Here is a 20,304-nt window from a genome sequence, read left to right on the forward strand (position 1 = left end):
GACATGTCCCAAAAGTGGACAAGTGGACACGTTACAATGCACTCTAGCTTACACGACCACGATGAATAGTTAAAACCACCGAGTTTGTGTTCTTTGGGTGATGAAAGAAAGAATATTGCACTAACCGAATAAGAATGCTGATACAATGGGGATGGACTGATCAGTCCCTGCACACAACCCAAGAAGAATGCTGATACAATGGGGATGGACTGATCAGTCCTTGCACACAACCCAAAGCATCAATGAGAACACCAAATCACGCTGATGATGATGCAAAACCAAGCATAGAGTGTCGAAGTGTGCACCTACAAATGGAAGACTAAATACTGAAGAGTGTGTGTCAGCCAAGTAGGAAGTGTGGCTATAAATAGCCAAAAGGCCAACAAATTGGCCAAGCTACACCTGTATGTTAGATATTGTTATTCCTTGAACAGGCAGGTGCAGTTTTCAGCAAGTGCAACAGGCAGTCCACCTGGCAAGAGCGTAGGGGCTGACATTAGCTCGACACATGGCAGGTCAGTTGCAGCAGGTTGGACTACAGCTGGGTCTGACAGTTTTGTCCAATCCCTTGCATTTAATGCAGCCAACTTGCATTATTTGATGCATTATTTTGTGGCAAATTTAATGGCCCCAATTTCCACATTCTTGCATAGGTGTGCTCTCAGATTTCAAGCTGCAGACCATGGAGACTGCCCTCTGGGTTCACGGAGAGTGAGATCTTCGAGGTGGAGACATATGCAAATATTCTCTCTGCACCCGTGTATATATCTGCATCCTTGCATCCTTATACAACATTCTCCAATGTAGATTTTTTGCACTTCACTCTTCTTTTCTCTCTCTTCTCTATCTGTTCACTCTTTGTCTTGATCATTCACTTCCACACTACTTCACTCTAACATAGTATCAGAGCATTCAAGGATTGATCAAGGGTAGATCTATCTAAAGAGGAGATTTTAGTGCGACACAAGGTTGTGTTTTCAGCATTCAAGGGCAAGCAGGAGGGCTGCACATCAGAACAAAGCTGAGGCAAGCATGGGCGTGCAAGAAACGAGCTGGTTTGCTGAAGTTGCTGCTGATTTTTGCTGTTTGAGAAGGAAGAAGGCTGCGTTTTGGGCCTTCAAGTGCAGATTTTACATTTTCGTCACCTCCGACGGGTGAAGAAGGAGCGGGACAAGCAAGAAGAGCCCTACAAGCTGCTTTCACACAGTCAAAGGGGGCTGCTTTTTGTGTTATGTGCAGCCATTGTAGGTGAAGATGTCTTTTGAAGCCGAGACAAAGTTTCAGGTGATCATGGACCGAAAGGTGCCAAAAGATGATGTACCAACGAGACAGTAGGGTTTGTGGGGAGGAACACAGATTGAACTCGGCAAACATGGAGAAGAGAAGAGAAGAGAAGAGAGAAAAAACTCTGATGAATGGAATGATGAAGTTCCGAATCATGGAGTGAATGTGATACAAGGGAACAAGGGTGTTGTAGCACAAGGAAGATGATGAAGACAGCCACGAATCATGAACCGCAATGTCCTCCTGAAGGGGTGTGAGGGTAGTGGAGAGGCTGGAGAGAAGAGGTGATGGACTGGATGAATCAGCCGTGAGTAGCACAAGAAAGATGATGAAGACAGCCACAAACCACGAACCGCAATGTCCTCCTGAAGGGGTGTGAGGGTAGTGGAGAGGCTGGAGAAAAGAGGTGACGGACTGAATAAATCAGCCGTAAGGAATGAATGAGAGAGTGGCCTATAAATAGACACAGTCAGTCTAGGATGGTGCCCCTTTTTGGGGCTGCAAACCCTAAACGCAAAACACAAAAACACAAAAACGCAAATTGTGGATGAAAGGTGAAGGGTTTCTCAACACCCCCTCTCAAGCCCAAAAAGGGGAACAAGAGAAGAGTGAGGTGAAGATGCAATGCTACATGCTGAAGAATGCTCATGCAGCAGATGCCACTTGGACAGTGTCCCTCGTGGGGAAATTGTTCACTTGCCTAAGCACCCTAATACAAAGATGATGAAAACATGCAATGCATAAAAGGAATGTCGGACTTTGTGTGGTGCCGAGAACCATAAGAATATGCCCGTACTCAATCTCGAGAGGTGGCTCCATGTTGACCAAGTGACGAAGGCAAGAAGAGAAGAGGAGGAAGAAGATGGAGAGAATCCCTAAGATCCAAGATTTCCACCAAAAAGGGAACTTGCAATAAAGAACAGTAGACAGAGTGAACTGGAGAACCCGAAACTCAACCTCAAGAGAAAAGCCACTAGCTCCATGCATCCATGCTGGAAGGAATACGAAGGCCTCGTCACCAAGTCGCGGCTAAACCTTCGAGGTACCGATCTAGGTGGTACCTGAAGATCCTGGGTATCAGTAGAAGAGATGAGTGATCGAAGACAGCCACCCCAAGAAAGTAGAGGATGGGTGAAGAACTTCATGCAAAGTAGGTTCCCCCTCTAAGGTGGGAGGTGGAGGGGCCCCCGCTGAAGTCGAAGAAGTAGATGCCCCCTCTGAGGACAAAGAAATAGCATCCCCCTCTGAATCCCCCTCTGAAGTAGAGAGGGAATCCAAAAACTCATGGATCACGGACTCCAAAATGTCTGATGACGAAGGAAGTACCGTTGGTCATGCCGAAGAAGGTAGCTGGGGTGCCGAAAAGCTTCCAAAGGTAGCCTCTCGAACTTGAGTAGTCGAGGGTGGAGAAGAATGGGGCTCAGAATGAGCAAAAGGTAGGCAATAGTCGTTCTCTCTCAGTGAAGTGGACTGGGTAGCCCAAGAAGAGGAAGGAGTCGAGCAGCCACTATCTCTCAAAGGAGCAGACTGACAAGGAGACGATATCAAACAATCATTGTCTCTCAATGGAACGGACTGCAAAACCGCAAGTCGTGGAAGCCACTGTACCTGAAAATAGATGGGAGAAGACTGCCACTTGCATTGCAACGATCTCCAGGAGATCGTAGCGCCAATCGATCCTCCATGTGCTCGAAAGGACTTAGTGCGCATCGGATGCGTCTTATTGCCTTCAGCATAGTACTCTAATAGCCGATACAGAACAATCTTTGTGGCCCAGAAAGGAAAGGTGGCACAAGGAGTGCTTGGTGGAAGACGCATATACTCCGGGGGGGTGGGGAGCAAAGGTCGAAGTCGGCAAGCATCAGTGGTGTGTCCGGTGATGCCACAGTAGGAGCACCCAATAGTCTGGTCATCTATTGGTAAAGAAGCCATGGATACTAGTGTGCCTTGCTGAAGAAGGAAGACGTCAGCCACCATGAACCACGAACCGCAATGTCCACCTCAAGGGTTGTGAGGGCGGTGTGAAGCACGAACCGCAATGTCCGCCTCAAGGGGTGGGAGGGTAGTGGAAGAAATGGAAGTGAGCTGCCAATGGAAGGAGGATGCGACCAGCAGTAAAAGGTTGCAACCAGTAGAAAAACGCAGGCAGCAGGTGAGAGAAAGACTAAAAACGCAGGTAGGACAGCCTGCAGGAGAGAGAAAGACTAAAAACGTAGGCAACAGGTGAGAGAAATACTAAAAACGCAAGAAAAAACAGCAGCAGCAATCAATATGCTGAAATCAGCTCCGAACAATGTGTGATAGGCTGGAAACAGGCGCCAAACTGTTGTCGACAGCAATGGCCAGCTTGGACCACGATGTCCTCCGTGTTTGGGGTGTGGGCAACAAGCTGAAATACCTGAAATCTGCAAAAACGAGATTGTTTTCTGAATGGAGAGTAATCAGCAACAGTCACTTTGCTGTAAACAACTGCAAACTGCGGGTGGAAGGCTGGAAACAGGCGCCAGACTATAGATGACAGCAATGGCCAGCTTGGACCGCGATGTCCTCCGCGTTTGGGGTGTGGGCAGCAAGCTGAAATACCTGAAATCTGCAAAAACGAGATTTTGATGCAACGGAAGAAGAAGAGAAGTGGATGCCGAACCCGCCACGGGTCTTTGCCTTCACTGGAATGGAGGATCTTTGCCGTTGTTTGAGCAGATCCAGCTCTGATACCATGTCAAAAGATGACGTACCAGCGAGACAATAGGGTTTGTGGAGAGGAACACGGAGTGAACTCGGCAAACATGGAGAAGAGAAGAGAAGAGAAGAGAAGAGAAGAGAAGAGAAGAGAAGAGAGAAGAAACTCTGATGAATGGAATGATGAAGTTCCGAATCATGGAGTGAATGTGATACAAGGGAACAAGGGTGCCATAGCACAAGAAAGACGATGAAAACAGCCACGAACCACGAACCGCAATGTCCTCCTGAAAGGGTGTGAGGGTAGTGGAGAGGCTGGAGAGAAGAGGTGATGGACTGAATGAATAAGCCGTGAGTAGCACAAGGAAGATGATGAAGACAGCCCCACGAACCACGAACCGCAATGTTCTCCTGAAGGGGTGTGAGGGTAGTAGAGAGGCTGGAGAAAAGAGGTGACAGATCGAATGAATCAGCCGTAAGGAATGAATGAGAGAGTGGCCTATAAATAGGCACAGTCAGTCTAGGATGGTGCCCCTTTTTAGGGCTGCAAACCCTAAACGCAAAACGCAAAAAACGCAAAACCGCAAACTGTGGGTGAAGGGTGAAGGGTTTCTCAACAAAAAGTGCCCGTGTTACTGGCTCTTTCATCAAATCAAAAGCTCAATGGCGAGAACTACCGCATCTAGCAAGTTATGATGCTTGCCATTTTGGAGTCCTATGATTTGGTGGAGCTTGTTATGGAGGCTATTCATCTTCCTTCTTCGCGAGACAAGTCATGACTCTCTTCTAGTGATAAGTTGGAATTGGCGAAGGCTCAGGTACATTGGGACAAACTCAATGCTCACATTCACTCATTTTTATTTCTCTCATGCACTATAGCTGTTCTCTCTCATATTGAGCATTTGACAGTGGCCCAAGAAATATGGTTGGAGCTTGCTCAGATGTATAATCGTATGACCGTCATGAAACGAGTTTCTTTGGAAGTACAGATGAGGACCATGAGTGTCAACAAGTCATCTTCTATGCAAGAGCATATTAACAAGCTAAAGGAGCTTCAGATGCAGGTACAAAATGCAGGGAAGGTGATCACTTCTAAAAGACATGGCGATAACTCTTCTTTCACAGTTACCGCCTTGTTTCAATGGTTTTAATTCCACCTTGATTGATTTAGGGCGATCTGAGACTCTACGGTGGGAGGAGTTGGTTCTTGCGGTCTTAGACCAAGAGGAGCAATTGAAAGGGACCAATGCTTCTAAATCTGAGGCCATGGTCGGTCAATCTTCTTAGAAAAAGGGGAAGGACCAAGAGAAGGAGGAGGACAAATCAAAGAACGACAAGAAAAATAAGTCCACTTGTCACACCTATGGAAAGACAGGTCACTAGAAGAAGAATTGCCCAAACAAGGAGAAGAAGGAAAAGGAGAAGGAGAAATCTTTAAAGGATTCCGGAGCGGTGGATGCTCCCTCATCAGTTGCTTTCCTCCACTTCGAGGTGGTTGAGAAATCGAACCTGAAGGCATCTAATACTGCGTTGATGGCCCCATACACTCGGGAATGGATTGTTGACAGTGGTGCCTCACAGCACATTACTCCTTCAGCAGCAGATGTTGCTCATTTGCAGTCTTCGCATAGCCAAATTCTCATTGGTGATAGTTCTTCTATTCCTATTCAGGGACAATGTGACATGCATCTTATTCCAAATGGGCAAGGTGATGCCCATTCATCCGAGGTGCTTTATGTGCTGAACTTGCATTACCATCTACTTTCGATGCACAAGATTTGTGCCCTCGGCCTCTTGGTCGATTTTGATGTGGATTCTTTTCGGATTCTTGATCGTGGATCGCGACAAGTTTTTTCTTTACATTATGAGGAGAATGAAGTCTATAAGTTGCAGTCTTCTTCTACCTTGACTTCTCTTCTTCTTACCTCTCAAACCGAACCCGAGCTTTGGCATGCTTGGTTTGGCTACCTCAACTATGATTACCTTTGGAAGGCGTCTGTGGTACAGCTTGTTCAAGGTTTGCCGGATATTGTGATGAACCAGCAACCTTGTGTATCCTACATCCGTGGGAAGCAAACTCGTGATGCTATTCCCAACAAGGCTTTGAGGCAATCTTCAGCACCCTTGAAGTTTGTTTCTACTGAACTTTGTGGACCAATGGGGACAAAGTCCCTTCGAGGGAGCTTGTATTTCATGCTAATTGTGGATGATTACAGCAAGATGACAAGGGCTTATTTCTTGAAGCTGATGTCAAAGGCTTTCTCTCACTTTATAGATTAGTTGCTCTTTGAGAAGAATCAATCGGGCCGGAAATTGAAGACCTTATGCCCAGATAAGGGCGGAGAATTTGTTTCTAATGAGCTTGCTCGTTTTTGTATAGATTATGGTATTCACCAAGAGTCTGCCAATACAAACACCCCTCAGAAGAATGGCATATTGCAGCAAAAGAATCATAGTGTGATCAAGTTGGCTCGTACCATGATGGTGTTAGCAATCATGTTTGTTATGCCTTGTCATCTCCTGCCTGCGAGCCTCAGTTTGAGTCAGACGAGGATATTAGGAGCTCTGACATGTCTGTCATGTGTTATGATGGGGGAGGCTAGTCACTCTCGACTGGCTGTTTTAGGTTGTGTATTTCTTTTTGGCCTCTTTTAGTGGGCAGCCACTGGCTGCCCGGCCACTTTTTTGTCACTGTTGTGGGGCGCCCATTTTAGGGCACTTTTAGGGTTTGCGCCCATTTTAGGGTTAGGGTTAGGGTTTGTCCGTTGCCTATTTATTGCCAGCCCCCCTCCCCACTTTGTCAGTTGTCTTCTTGCAGATTCCGACACTCCTTCTCCCCCGTGGTGGTGCTGCCATCATCATCAGCCTGATCTGGTGCCCTCACTGACGCTGTGGGCTGCGTGCAGGGACTGATCAGTCCATTTCAGTGTATTCAGCATTCATTTCAGTCAGTGCAGATTTCTCTTCCTTATTTTCTGCTTTCTCTCTCTCTCTCCCTCCGTGTTCGTATTTTCCTCTTCCGCAGCGCACTCTCACATGGTATCATCGCCAAACTGAGAGCACGGAGGTCTTCATCGACTGGAGAGAGACCACACCTATCATCTGTTGCTGCCCCCCTTCTCTCCAACAGCCAGGCGGCCCCTCCAGGTGGTCTGAATATTTGCGTTTGCTGCATAGGTGGTCTGAATATTTGCGTTTGCTGCATCAGCCCCTTCCAGAGGCTGCCACATCATCAACCAGCCCCTGTCTACTTGCGTTTTCAGCTGGGCGGCCTTCTCTTCAGCTGGGCGACTCCACTACAGGCTGCGTTTTGCATCCAAGGTGGTTGTTTTCCCTCCTGGCGGCTCATCTCCAGCTGGCGCTTCTTTTCTTGGCTGCGTTTTGGTGCCTGGCAACTTTCCCTCCGGATTTTGTGCCCTACACAGCTGCGTTTTCACCTCCTGGTGATAGGCGACCTGATTTCCTGGAGTTTGGTGGTTCTTCTGGTGGTTGGTGACCCTTCTGGTGGTCATTCTTCGGCATCAGCACAGTTTTCTTTGGTGTTTGGTATTTTGCAGATTGGAAGATGTCTTATCATCAGTTTACAGGTTTTGATGACTCAGATGATGAGCTTTTGTCTCGACATTCATCTGAACAGAGGCGTGATTTCTATCACGAGGACCGTCGTCCGAAGTCTATTCCTCTTTCCTGTCCCCCTTCTATTCATGTATCTCGGCGAGCCCCTTCCAGTGGGCCGAAGATGCAGCCTTTGGTACCCCCTGTACAGGTACCCGTACTTCCTCAGCTGCCCAAAGAGGACCGGTTGGATGGCTCCAACTTTTCTTTATGGTCCTGCAAGGTGGAGTGTATCTTGGACTCCTTCGATCTTTGGGAGCTTGTTTCTGTTCCTATTCCCCGGCCTCAGGTGGATCCCGCAGATGGGACATCTATGGATCGTGTAGCCTTATGGGATCGGCTCAATTCTAGAGCCCGATCTTTCCTCTTTCTGAGTTTGCAGGATTATGTCCTTGTTCATGTTCACAGGTTGAAGACTGCAGCAGACGTGTGGAGAAAGCTCGCGTCTCTCTATCAACAGAAGACGTTTGCCCACCGGATATCTCTTGAAAAGAAGTTGCGGATGCTCGCTATTGATGATAGTCCTTCCATGAAGGACCACATCAACAGATTACAGGATATGAGGGATGAGCTTGCATCCCTCGGTTGGACGATATCTTCTGAAGAAATGGCTATGATTCTTTTGACTCAGCTGCCATCGCCTCGGTTTAATATCTTCTACACCAGCCTACTTACATCGAGGACGCGTGAGAAGCTTCTATGGGAGGAGCTATCCCCGCTTGTCTTGGAGCATGACGAGCGACTCAGAGAGGTCAGTGCTAGTGGATCCGACTCCACTAGAGCCTTTGTTGCAGGTTCGGGAGGACAGAAGAAGAAGAAGAAGAAGTCAAAGGCTACGAAGAAGGACAGTTCTTCAGGCTCAGACTCAGATTCAGAGAGACCGAAGTGCCCACACTGTGGGAAAGGGACACATCCCGAGGAGAAATGCTGGAAGAAGTACCCTCACCTTCGTCCGGGAGCGAAGGGTGGATCTACATCGGAGCCTTCTTCTACCTCTACACCAGCTGTTACCCATGAGTCAGTGTCCTTCATATCCATGCTTTGGAGGAGGATCCTTTTTCCGTGGCTGCAGTGTCTTCTGCGCAGCCTTGGTTAGTGGACAGTGGTGCTTCGAGTCATATGACTCCCCGAGGTGATTTGTTACAGGATCTCCGTCCATCAGAGGGTTCAGTCACTGTTGGTGACATTTTATCGGTGCCTATTAGTGGTGTTGGCACATTGCCTTTGTTTACAGACCGACCTACGAGCTTCCTTTCACAGGCCCTACATGTTCCGGACTTGGGCCTTCCCCTCCTCTCAGTTTATGGCCTTACGAGGCTTGGCACACGAGTGATCTTCACCGAGCATGCCGTTGTTATTGAGGATTCTTTTACAGGAGCTGTCTTATCTACAGGTTGGCAGGAGAGCGGGCTTTACAGGCTCCATTCCCCTTCTTTGATGCAGGGTCCTCCGAGGCAGTCTATTGCTACACCCGTTCTCGCTTGTGCACCTTTTATTCCACAGGTTTCTTCCCATCCCCCACCTTCTCCTCCGGTGGTTCCCTCGTACCCCCCATCCCTTTCAGAGGGGGACGATCTCGGTGATGCGGCTGTGGATTCCCTGACCCCTAGTGTTTTAGAGGGGGATTCCCAGGATCGTGAGGAGCTCCTTCAGCGGCAGTCTACATCGACGGACTTCATCGACATTGGCATTCCTCTTGCCATCCCCGGATCCATTTCTTCTTCGGCCTTCAGCCACATCCAGGATTTGAGAGGGGGTGTTAGCAGTCATGTTTGTCATGCCTTGTCATCTCCTGCCTGTGAGCCTCAGTCTGAGTCAGACGAGGACATTAGGAGCTCTGACATGTCTGTCATGTGTTATGATGGGGGAGGCTAGTCACTCTCGACTGGCTGTTTTAGGTTGTGTATTTCTTTTTGGCCTCTTTTAGTGGGCAGCCACTAGCTGCCCGGCCACTTTTTGGTCACTGTTGTGGGGCGCCCATTTTAGGGCACTTTTAGGGTTTGCGCCCATTTTAGGGTTTGCGCCCATTTTAGGGTTAGGGTTAGGGTTTGTCCGTTGCCTATTTATTGCCAGCCCCCCTCCCCACTTTGTCAGTTGTCTTCTTGCAGATTCCAACACTCCTCCACCGTGGTGGTGCTGCCATCATCATCAGTCTGATCTGGTGCCCTCACTGACGCTGTGGGCTGCGTGCAGGGACTGATCAGTCCATTTCAGTGTATTCAGCATTCATTTCAGTCAGTGCAGATTTCTCTTCCTTATTTTCTGCTTTCTCTCTCTCTCTCCCTCCGTGTTCGTATTTCCTCTTCTGCAGCGCACTCTCACAGATGGAGCATCATCAGACATCTCAATGTCCATGGACTGAGGCTGTGGCTATTGCCATTCACATTCTTAATCGATCCCCTACTTCCATTGTTGTTGGTATGACCCCTTATGAGGTGTACTTTGGGTCTGAGCCAGATGTTTCTTATTTCCGGGTGTATGGGTGTGATGCCTATGTTCACATCCGAAAAACACAACGTGGCAAGTTTGAAGGGGCTTCCAAAAGATAGACGTTTATGGGCTATAGCTCACAGTCTCAAGGCTACCGATTCTATGATCTCGTTCAACGGGATGTCTACACGAGTCGTGATGTTCGGTTCATGGAAGTTCCAACCTTAGAGGGGGGTGAGGAACATCCCATTCTTGGAGATCCCGTTGATAGCTAGGCGCCCGTGACTATACCTCTAGAGCCTGTGCTTCTTAAGGACTCTTCTTTGGATGAGGAGCTTAGTTCCCAGCCACCGGACTCACCAATTGCACCGTCGGTGGACCTTCTAGAACTTCAACAAATAGAGAGCAACCAAGCAAGATCCGGCCTCCTCCCTGCTAGGCTCATGACACTCTTCGTGATGCCGAGATTGAGGGGGTCTCGGAGGAGTAGCAACCACAGGATGGCCCATGACGTTCTTGAAGGAACCATGCACACCACACCAAGCTTGTTTATACTAATTACTGTTTGATAACTCGTGTCATGCAAGATCGAGAGCCAACCTCCGTGAATGAGGATTTATAGCATGATCCTTGGCAGAAAGTGATGGAGTAGAAGCTGGAGTTGATTGAGAGGAATGGCACTTGGTACCTTGTGTCTAAGCCTCCTCATAAGCAGATCATTGGAGTCAAATGGGTTTTCAAGACCGAGTACTGCAATGATGGCGTTGGACAAGCACAAGGCCTGTTGTTAACCCTAATGCAAAATGGAAAAAAGAAAATTCAAAATAGGGAATAATGCAGAAAAAGGCAGCCTGACAAACGAATAAGAGAGGAAAAGCTAAAAGCGCAAAAGTTCAAGTTGAAGGTAAATGCACATTTTAAAATGCAAAGGTGTCACTAAAATTTTGTAAAAAAACGCTCGGCTCGCTCCTGTGCAAATTGTAAAATCTAAACAAGTATAGGTGAAGGGATAAGGCAACTAGAAGGGAATAGGGAAATAGAACCTTGGCAAGATGCCCGGTCATGTAAAAAAAGGGATGGGTGCCCAAGGAATTTAGGTCTTGAAAATTTACTCAAAAAGTGAATGAAAAGCTCATTCTTTGGTGTGTGGCTAAGTGGCTTCTTCTTCCTCTCTCCTCCTCTCCTTGCTTGTGTGCTTATGCTTGAGAGAGAGTGTGTGAGTGTGAGGGAGTGAATGTGTGAGGGTGAGGGACCGTGGTGGAGAAGCTATCCATATTCTCCTTCTTCTTCTCTTCTCTTCTCTTCTCTTCTCTTGACCCACGCATGGCTATGGAGAATGGAGCTCAAAGGAGGAGGCTTGAGGTTGCTTGAGCTCACAACTAGAATCGTGGAGCTACTCGAGTGCTTATGGGAGGAGGCCACTCATTCGGGCATCAAGGTAAGCTCACTACACCCATGGGATCAGAGACGCATCAACTAGGTGAGAGATAGTCATTAGAGCTCGCTTGAAACGCTTGAACAATAAGCGGTTCAAGGGTCTTGGCGGTTGAGTGTGAGCTCCCACTACACTCGCCTTGTTGCTAAAGGTTTTGCATAGCGCCTAGACATTGATTTCCATGATACTTTTGCTCCTACAACTTGGATGGCTACTATTCGCACAGTTCTTGTCTTGGCTAGCCATAGGAGATAGCCATTCTATCACCTAGATATGAAGTCTGCCTTATTAAATGGGGAGTTCAAGGAGATCTATGTTAAGCAGCCTCCACGCTTCAATTCTTCTAATGGTATGGTGTACAAGTTATAGAAGGCACTCGCAAGCTCCACGTGCTTGGAATGAGAAGATTGACTTGTTCCTCCAAGAGAAATTAGGGCATCAACGTTCCAAAGCCAACCCCTATCTTATGTTCACACCTCAAGTGGGGTCGTGTGTTGTTTGTCCTTTATATCGACAACTTAATTGTTAAAGGTGACCACACTTAGATGGTCGAGCAGACGAAGCCAACACTTCATGAGAAGTTTGAGATGATAGATATGAAACTTCTTCACTTCTTTCTAGGTCATAAGATCTATCAGACTTCGAGCAAAATATTTATTTCCCAACAGCAGTATGTACAGGAACTCTTGACTACAAGTGAGATGGAGGGATGCAAGTCTCTTACGACTCCTATGGACCCAAATTGAAGGCTACGACTCATTCCGATTCTCCTTTGGCGGATACTGCCCGTTATCGACAGTTAATTGGCTCCTTGATCTCGCTTCTCAATACTTGTGTTGACTTATGTTATGTTATAGTTGTGCTAGCCGGGTTCATGAGTGAACCCAAGACGGTGCATTGGCAGGCTGCTCAGAGGATTTTGCGGTTCCTATGGGGGACTCCTGCTCTTGGAATGTATTATCCAATAGGTACCGGTGCTTCAGACTTGGTACTTAGAAGATGGAGTGATTCAAATTGGGCTGGCGATGTGGATCATCCGGGATCCACGACAGGTTATTGCTTTACCTTGGGTGTTGATGCTGTTTCATGAAGCAATAAGAAGCAACCCACGGTTGCCCTATCTTCAACTGAAGTGGAGTATCACGCAGCGTTTTCTACCCCATGTGAGACAATGTGGCTTCGCAAGCTCTTGGAGTAGCTTGGTTGTCCACAGCGAGGTCCTACTGTTCTTCAGTGTGACAATGAGAGTTGCATTGCCTTGGCCAGAAACCCTATGTTTCATGCTCGGACGAAGCATATTGAGATCCACTACCATTTCATTCGGAAGAAGTGAAACCAACCTTCCTCCTCGAATAGAGTGGTAAATAACCTGATTAAGCACTATTTATGCAATTAACAAATTCGCAAGACCGAAATGCACACTTTACCATATAATCTTGGACATTGGACACCTTGTTGGCCCCAAAACCGACACCCCTTTCGGTATTCATTTAACTTAATTGAAGAAAAAGTTGATGTACAATGGGATTCTCCCAATCCCTTTCGATATTCCAACTCCCCTTGCTATCCAAAATGACCAACAAGTCTTCAATCTGATTTACACCTTGATTTGGGCAATCAATTGGCTTTCACCCGCTTTAATGGAGATAGAAAATACCCCAAATTCATTAATTTGTTGGTCCCTCCACCAAAATTTGATTGAAAACAGCTTCAGCCTCATTGAATCCAAGTCTTGGAGCTTCCAATTTCTGGCATGCTTCCCAAGACTGCTGCTAAACCCTAATTTCTACTACAAATTAAGGTTTACAACATAGAAATCTGAAATTTCTCAACCTCTAGTGATCTCAATGTTGTAATCTTCAGAGCAAGGCTGTAGAAAGGCTGGGAGATGAGAGAGAATGTTGAGGAGAGAGAAAATTCAGACTTTCTTCACGAAAAACTGAAGAAAATCTATCATTTACTGCTGCTGCCCTATCTCAATAAATTGTAGATGCAAAGAACTGAAGAAAATCAGTCATTTACTGCTGCTTCCCTGTCTCAGCAACTTGTAGATGCTGTCACCTGCTATTAATTGGTCTTCTCCTACCCCTAGCTGCCTCAGAAAATCCTCCAATGGTTGCAAATCATACCAATAGCATCTCCTCCCCCTCTCTTGCAAGTTGAATACACTAAAAATGCCTCTCTCCAACCAATAAAGACGTTTTTCAATCTTGCATGGGCATTTTTTACAATTGGTAGCCTTCCCAAATGGTTTTTTCAGCACTGTTTACAATTAAATATTAATTTTCAATCTCTAAATATTGAAAATTAATCTAATAATTATTTCGACGCCCTAAAAAATAATTTGACTGGCCAATAATTAGATTCGCTAGGCAACTTCCATTCCCGAGTATCTCTACTCCATCTTTGACCATCAAATTGGCGTTAAGTACCACTAAACGCCACTTCTCTAATGTCACCAACTGACACTTATGGCCAAATGAATGACCTAGGCCAACAACTAGCATCAAATACCACCAAGTATGTATGCGACATACCTTATAGCAACTTTCGTCTTTGACATCCCGTGATTTCCTTGGGTCCTAGGCTCATAAATTTACTCTAGCCCTAGTAACACCTCACATGTGTAACATTTACTTAACCATGTGGTTAAAAATTAATCCACATGTTAAGTGAGGTTTCAAAAATACATGTCCTCATGACAGCCCTCCTCATTAAAATCTTTGCAATCGCCCTCAATTGCTTTTTTAATTATTTAAAATATTCCCTTAGTATTTATAAATAAAAAATAGCTTTAGCTTATATTAAGTGAATTAAAAAGGTTAAAATATATTATTAAGATTATCAATTAGAGGTTCTTCTTAAGGGAGAAGAATCCCACTATAAATTCCAAAAATTCAATAAATTTTCCTAATTTAGGATAATCTCTAGATTATTGGTGAGATTAATGACCAATCCTTGACAAGAATTACAAACGAAATATCACAAAAAAGACCAACAAAAACTAAGAAAATGACCTAAGAATAGGAAGGTTTATTGAAGTTTAGAGAGGGAAAGTCTAGAAAAAAAAAATCAATTCTAAAGGGAAATTAGGAGAAACCCTGTATAAGAACAGCTCCAATGTTGTTACCACATGCATCACATTGAACTATGAATGACTTCATTAGATCGGGCAATACAAGCACAAGATCTAAAGTCATCTTTTCCTTCAACTTTTCAAATGCTAAAATTCCCACTACTATCCACCTAAATGGCACATCCTTCTTCTGCAAGGCATGCAATGGAGATGCAATTTCAGCAAACCCGCATGCATACTTCCTGTAGTAAGAACATAAACCCAACAAGCTATGGATCTCATGGGCATTCCTCAAAACTAGCCATGATCGTGTAGCCTCAACCTTTGCAAGGTCCATGCGAATACCATTAGCCAATACAATATGCCCCAAAAAGTGGATTTCATGCAAGAAGAATTCACTTTTCTTGTCATTGATAACCAGCCTATGCTCATGCAATTCATTAAACACAATGTCCAAGTGTTTTCTATGCTCTAGCTCGTTTTTTAAATAGACAATCATGTCATCAAAGAAAGTGCCCGTAAATCCTCTATGTCGCTTAAAGATACGATCCATCATCCAATTAAAGTGGCACGAGCAATCGTAAGTCCAAAATGCATAAGAAGAAACTCATACAATTCAAAAGATGTCCTAAAAGATGCCTTAGGTACATCTTTTGGTCTAATGCGTATCTAATGATACTCACTTTTCAAATCTATACGGCTAAATATGATTGTTCCTTGCAATCTGTCGATAACATCATCAATCTGAGCAATCAAAAAGCGATTCTTTGTTATGATCTTGTTTAGAGCACGATAATCAATGCATATACGCCATGAACCGTCATTTTTCTGCACCAAAAGCATTGGAGAACAAAAAGGAGATGAGTTGGGCTGAATCGGCCCTTTTTCTAACAGCTCATTTACCTAACTCATAATCTTCTGTTGGGTTGCACGGACTCTGTAGGGTGGCTTATTAGATGGGCTACTTCCAAGGATGAGATCTATGCCATGATCTTCTCGCCTTTCAGGTGGCAGTTGCCCTAAAAGTGACTGAGAGAAGCATTCAGTATACATTTTCAAAAATGACATACGATCCTTCTCTAACTTAGATATGTTCCCAACATTCTCACTATCATCTTTATCCTTAGTTAAAACCAAGTACGCTGAAAGATGATTTTTCATTACTTTAGAAAATGGCAACTACATATACAACAGGGACAGATTCACCTTTCAACTTTATATCAAGTGTGAGTGCCTTTCCCTTATGCTAAATAGTGATCTTTTTTGCAGGAGAATCAATCACTGCATGCATACGATGACACCATGGCATACCAAGCAGTACATCACATCCCTCAAGTGGAGCAATAAAAAACTCTTCATTGTCCACATATCCTTGTATATGCAACCGAAGCTTTCCAATGAGCAATGTGATGGACTCTGCATGGCCTTTACATGCCATTCCAACTTCCCCTATGGGTCCCATCTCATCCTCTCTAATGTCTAAACGAGCAGCCATGTCAACAAAGATGAAGTTGGCTCGTGCACCATTATCAAAGAAAATCAATACATTTTGATCCCTAATTTTGCCCCATGCTCTGCACAACTCAGATCATCATCATAGGGCTGATCATTAACAACATCGAGCACCAATCCCACTAATATTTTGGGCTTCTTTCCTTTAAAATCTCCCTAATTTTTTGATTTTCCAACTTGCTACCTATTGGGATAGTCTCTTGCAATGTGACCCTCCTAGTCACAAATAAAACATTTATTTACAGCCATCAATTCCCTACGTTGTGCCAATGTTTTTGCTCTTTCTTTACTGTTTTGGCCACTTTTCTTGCTGTTTTTCAAACCTGCCCCTTTACTCAGCCTTCAACAACTTTTTATTGGGCTTCTCCCCAATCTCTAGAAAGCTTGAATCCTTCCTATGTAGCAAAGCATCAGTTTATAATTAAATATTAATTTTCAATCTTTAAATACTGAAAATTAATCTAATAATTATTTCGGTGCCCTGAAAAATAATTTGACTTGCCAATAATTAGATTCACTAGGAAATTTCCATTCCCGAGTGTCTCTACGCTATCCTTGACCATCAAATTGGTGTTAAGTACCATTAAACGCCATTTCTCTAGTGTCACCAACTGACACTTATGGCCAAATGAATGACCTAGGCCAGCAACTAGCACCAGATACCACCAAGTATGTATACGACATAACTTACAGCAACTTTTGTCTTTTACATACCGTGATTTCCTTGGGTCTCGGGCTCGTAAATTTACTCTAACCCTAGTTACACCTCATATGTGCAACATTTACTTAACCATATGGTTAAAAATTAATCGACATGTTAAGTGAGGTTTCAAAAACACATATTCTTATTATGCACATATTCTTATTATGAAAAGTAGATTCTGGATGAGACTATTTTCCTGCTCTACTACAAGTCAGAGGACAATCTTGCACACTTGTTGACGAAGGCGCTTCCTCGAGTGCTATTTTCAGCAGGCGCAGCAAACAGTCCACATGGCAAAAGCGCAAGAGCTGCTATCAACTAGACACGACGCAGGGTAGGTGGTTAACTGGCGCAAGTTTGGTCTGACAGTTTTGTCCAATCAACTGCATTTAATGTAGCCAACCTGCATTATTTGATGCATTATTTTGTGGCCTATTTATTGGCCCTAGTTTCTACATTCTTACGTAGTTGTGCTCTCAGTTTTTAGGCTGCAGACCGTGGAGACTGCCCTCAAGGTTTACAGAGAGTGAGATCTTTGAGATGAAGACATACGCAAACATTCTCTCTGAACCCGTGTATATATCTACATCTTTATATGACATTCTCCACTGTAGATTTTTTGTGTTTCACTGTCTCTTTCTCTCTCTCTCTCTTCTCTCTCTATTCACTCTGTCTTGATCATTTGCTTCCGCACTGCTTCACTCTGACATTGTAGGGGTCATAAATGCTAACTGACCAAAAACAAATGCTGGTCACTCTGAAAAATGCCATTAAAAATAGGGGAGACCCCAGAAAAATCCCAAATGACAATGACAATGTCCGACAAGTGTAAGCAGGCTGTGGAAAGCAAAAACTAACCTAGGAATGCACACAGGAAGCCAACAACTAAAGAAAATACACCTTACCTGCCAAAGCTCCTACATCTCCATCAAACTCTGATAGAAGCTCACCCACGAGATGACACATAGCCATGACTAACATAGGCAGGCTAACAAACCCCTCCTGCTTTCTAGTGCAAGTGATACGATCATCCCTCATGACTCTCCAGTGCCAAAGAGAGAGTGTGAGAGGATGGTGAAATGGGGCAAGTGAGCCTCATTTGTAGAAGTATACAGGTGCACATGTTCCAAAGGGGGACTTCCCTGATGCATTGCCAAAAGTCTGACAAGTTCAAATTCTAGAGTCAGGATTGACTTCCAGTTTCATGATGGGCTGTTACTTGACTCTCTAGTGCCAAAGAGGGAGTGTCAGCCTGTGGTGGAGGTGAAACATTCTAGCCTCATCCATATTTACGTGTGATGGACCTTGAGCATGGCTTCTACCAATACAATCTGGCTATGCAAATCCTTAAGCTAGTTTACCTTTTGAGTTCATGATAGGACGTTAAACAAAGTGCTATCTTTGCTCCTAGTCTATCCCGAGACAAGGTGACCCCTTCGGCCATTTCAGGCAAGGAATCCATGGTCAAAATGTGCTTTCTACAAAACTGATTCTTTCATGACAGGCATCAAAATTTGGCTATTTCTACTCTATATTTTCAGGGCTTGGTGTGATTGACATCGATGTCTTTGGCTTGTGAGATGATGGTTAAATCACTACGTAGCATTAACCTAATGATCAAACTATTATGATGGATATATTCTTCAGAATCACATAAAGCACTCAAAATGGTTGCTCCCCCAATGTCTCTGTCCTGAATTGTCTACTACATGCAAAATCAACATGACATACATTTTGTATGGTACCGTGGGTTTGATGAATACATTAGAATGCACTACGAGTGTGGAAGCAGAAATTGCAATGGGTGCCGCTTAGATATCCAAACAAGTGCTAGCCAAGGCATGTATGCGATTGTTAGAGATCAATTATCACAACTCAGATATCCAAACAAGTGCTAGCCAAGGCATGTATGCGATTGTTAGAGATCAATTATCACAACTCTGATTGTGGTCTCTGAGCAGAACAGCCTATGAGGATCGATTTAAACAAATTATAAATTGCAAAGCAAATCGTGCTTCTTCACACATGAAAACAAATTATAAGCGAGCACAACAGATAGACGATTAGTAGCAGTCTTTTAAAGAAGAGCCGTTTGGTGATGAATCAACGAGAATCTTAATGCAGTTTCTGGGAAAGCAAACCGCACCATTTATGGTGTGGAACTGTTTGGAAGCTTTGAATGATGGAGGAGATGGCTTTGTAGAGATCGTTGGTCCGAGTGCGGATGGACTCGAGACTGAGCTGCTGAAGAACCGGTGACAGGTCACTCTTCTGAGAAGGAGGAGGAGCAGGAGCAGGAGCAGGAGCAGGGGCAGCTCCTGCTGGTGCTGGTGCTGGTGCTGCTAACTGCCCGGATGTCGATGTGGACTGTGGCGCTCCTCCTGCTGCAGCCATGGTTGCGAGCTCGCGCTATGCAGAGGAAAGGAGGCCCAGGCCGCCGAGAAGCTTTTAGACAATGAAGCGGCCACTTCATTAATTATTAATTGTTGGCCGTCCTAACTAGCAATTTTACAATTTGGCCCTCCCTGGTGATCCCTCATCAGCTGGTTCGAATATCCAATAACCTTGAAAAGTTGTAAGGTTATAAGATAGCTCTATGCAAAATTTACCAAGCCAGGTGGTCAACAAGCCGTAGCTCAATTGGTTGAGGCGGGTGTGTATGTTTCCCTTAGTCCAGAGATCGAATCTTCCCAACTTAGAGCACAACTCTACAACATTTCACCATCTTCTAGATGACACCTAACCTATGATATGTCTCATGAGGATAAATGAGAAAAATAAAAGAAACATGTGGTCTAAATGATGCGATCAAATTTGTACAAATCGGGTTATTCCTAGAGAGATATCAACTCCTTTGTGATAATTCTAATGGAGTAAATCCCTTCAAGGATGTTTGACTATGGTGATAGATGACAATATGCTAGATCTTCTCGTAATCTTGCTTGAGTGCAAAAAAAGGCTTCTTAGCTCTATGGATCTACCTATAATAACCCCAAAGAGTCCTCTATTTGGTGGAGACAATATCAATGATTCAACCAATGCTAGCAATGCTGGTACCTTGAAGGAGTCTATAAGTATCCATTGACTCATATCTTACATGTCTAGTATAGCAATTGCTCATGGCTAGGTCAATGTACCTCTATGCCTATAAATCTCCAAAAGGACACATGCTTGATTTTTGAGAAGTTCAATAGCACAAAGACAAGGGCACAAAATTTCAAGAGCTTTAATCATATGAATAAGGAAAATATGGTAAAATTTATATAATCATTGAAGATAAAGGGCATTATCAATACACATGCATCTAGTGAGCTATCATCACAAATGATGACCTATGCACATTGGTCATGTGATGTAACAATTAATTGGGCATTGATGGCTAAGCATCTTCTTTTGCACTACTATGGTGATTCTTCTTTTCCTCTTACTCTATCATCTAATGATATGTGGGACCTCTCTACTATGCATACATAATGAAGTTAGGTTGATAAGGGATGGCAAGGATGCTCATCTTGTCAAGATGTACGGCTTTTGTAGGGCTAGTTTATGTGCTATCCAAAAATAACATGT

General features: G+C 44.5%; 1 protein-coding gene across 1 annotated transcript in view; it reads right to left on the reverse strand.

Annotated features, from left to right (window-relative positions):
* The window catches only part of LOC148034240 (mediator of RNA polymerase II transcription subunit 8-like), a 188,855-nt gene extending 169,655 nt beyond the window's left edge, over positions 1 to 19,200 (reverse strand). Inside the window, exon 1 of the mRNA XM_087679211.1 lies at positions 18,881 to 19,200. Within this exon, the coding sequence (XP_087535337.1) occupies positions 18,881 to 19,128 (248 nt within the window). The 5' untranslated portion in view covers positions 19,129 to 19,200. The remainder of the gene's footprint in view (positions 1 to 18,880) is intronic.
* Positions 19,201 to 20,304: the final 1,104 nt, after the last annotated feature.

Source organism: Lygodium microphyllum, chromosome 6 (assembly GCF_053477565.2).
Source record: "Lygodium microphyllum isolate KBCC chromosome 6, Lygodium_microphyllum_v1.1.10, whole genome shotgun sequence".
NCBI lineage: Eukaryota > Viridiplantae > Streptophyta > Polypodiopsida > Schizaeales > Lygodiaceae > Lygodium > Lygodium microphyllum.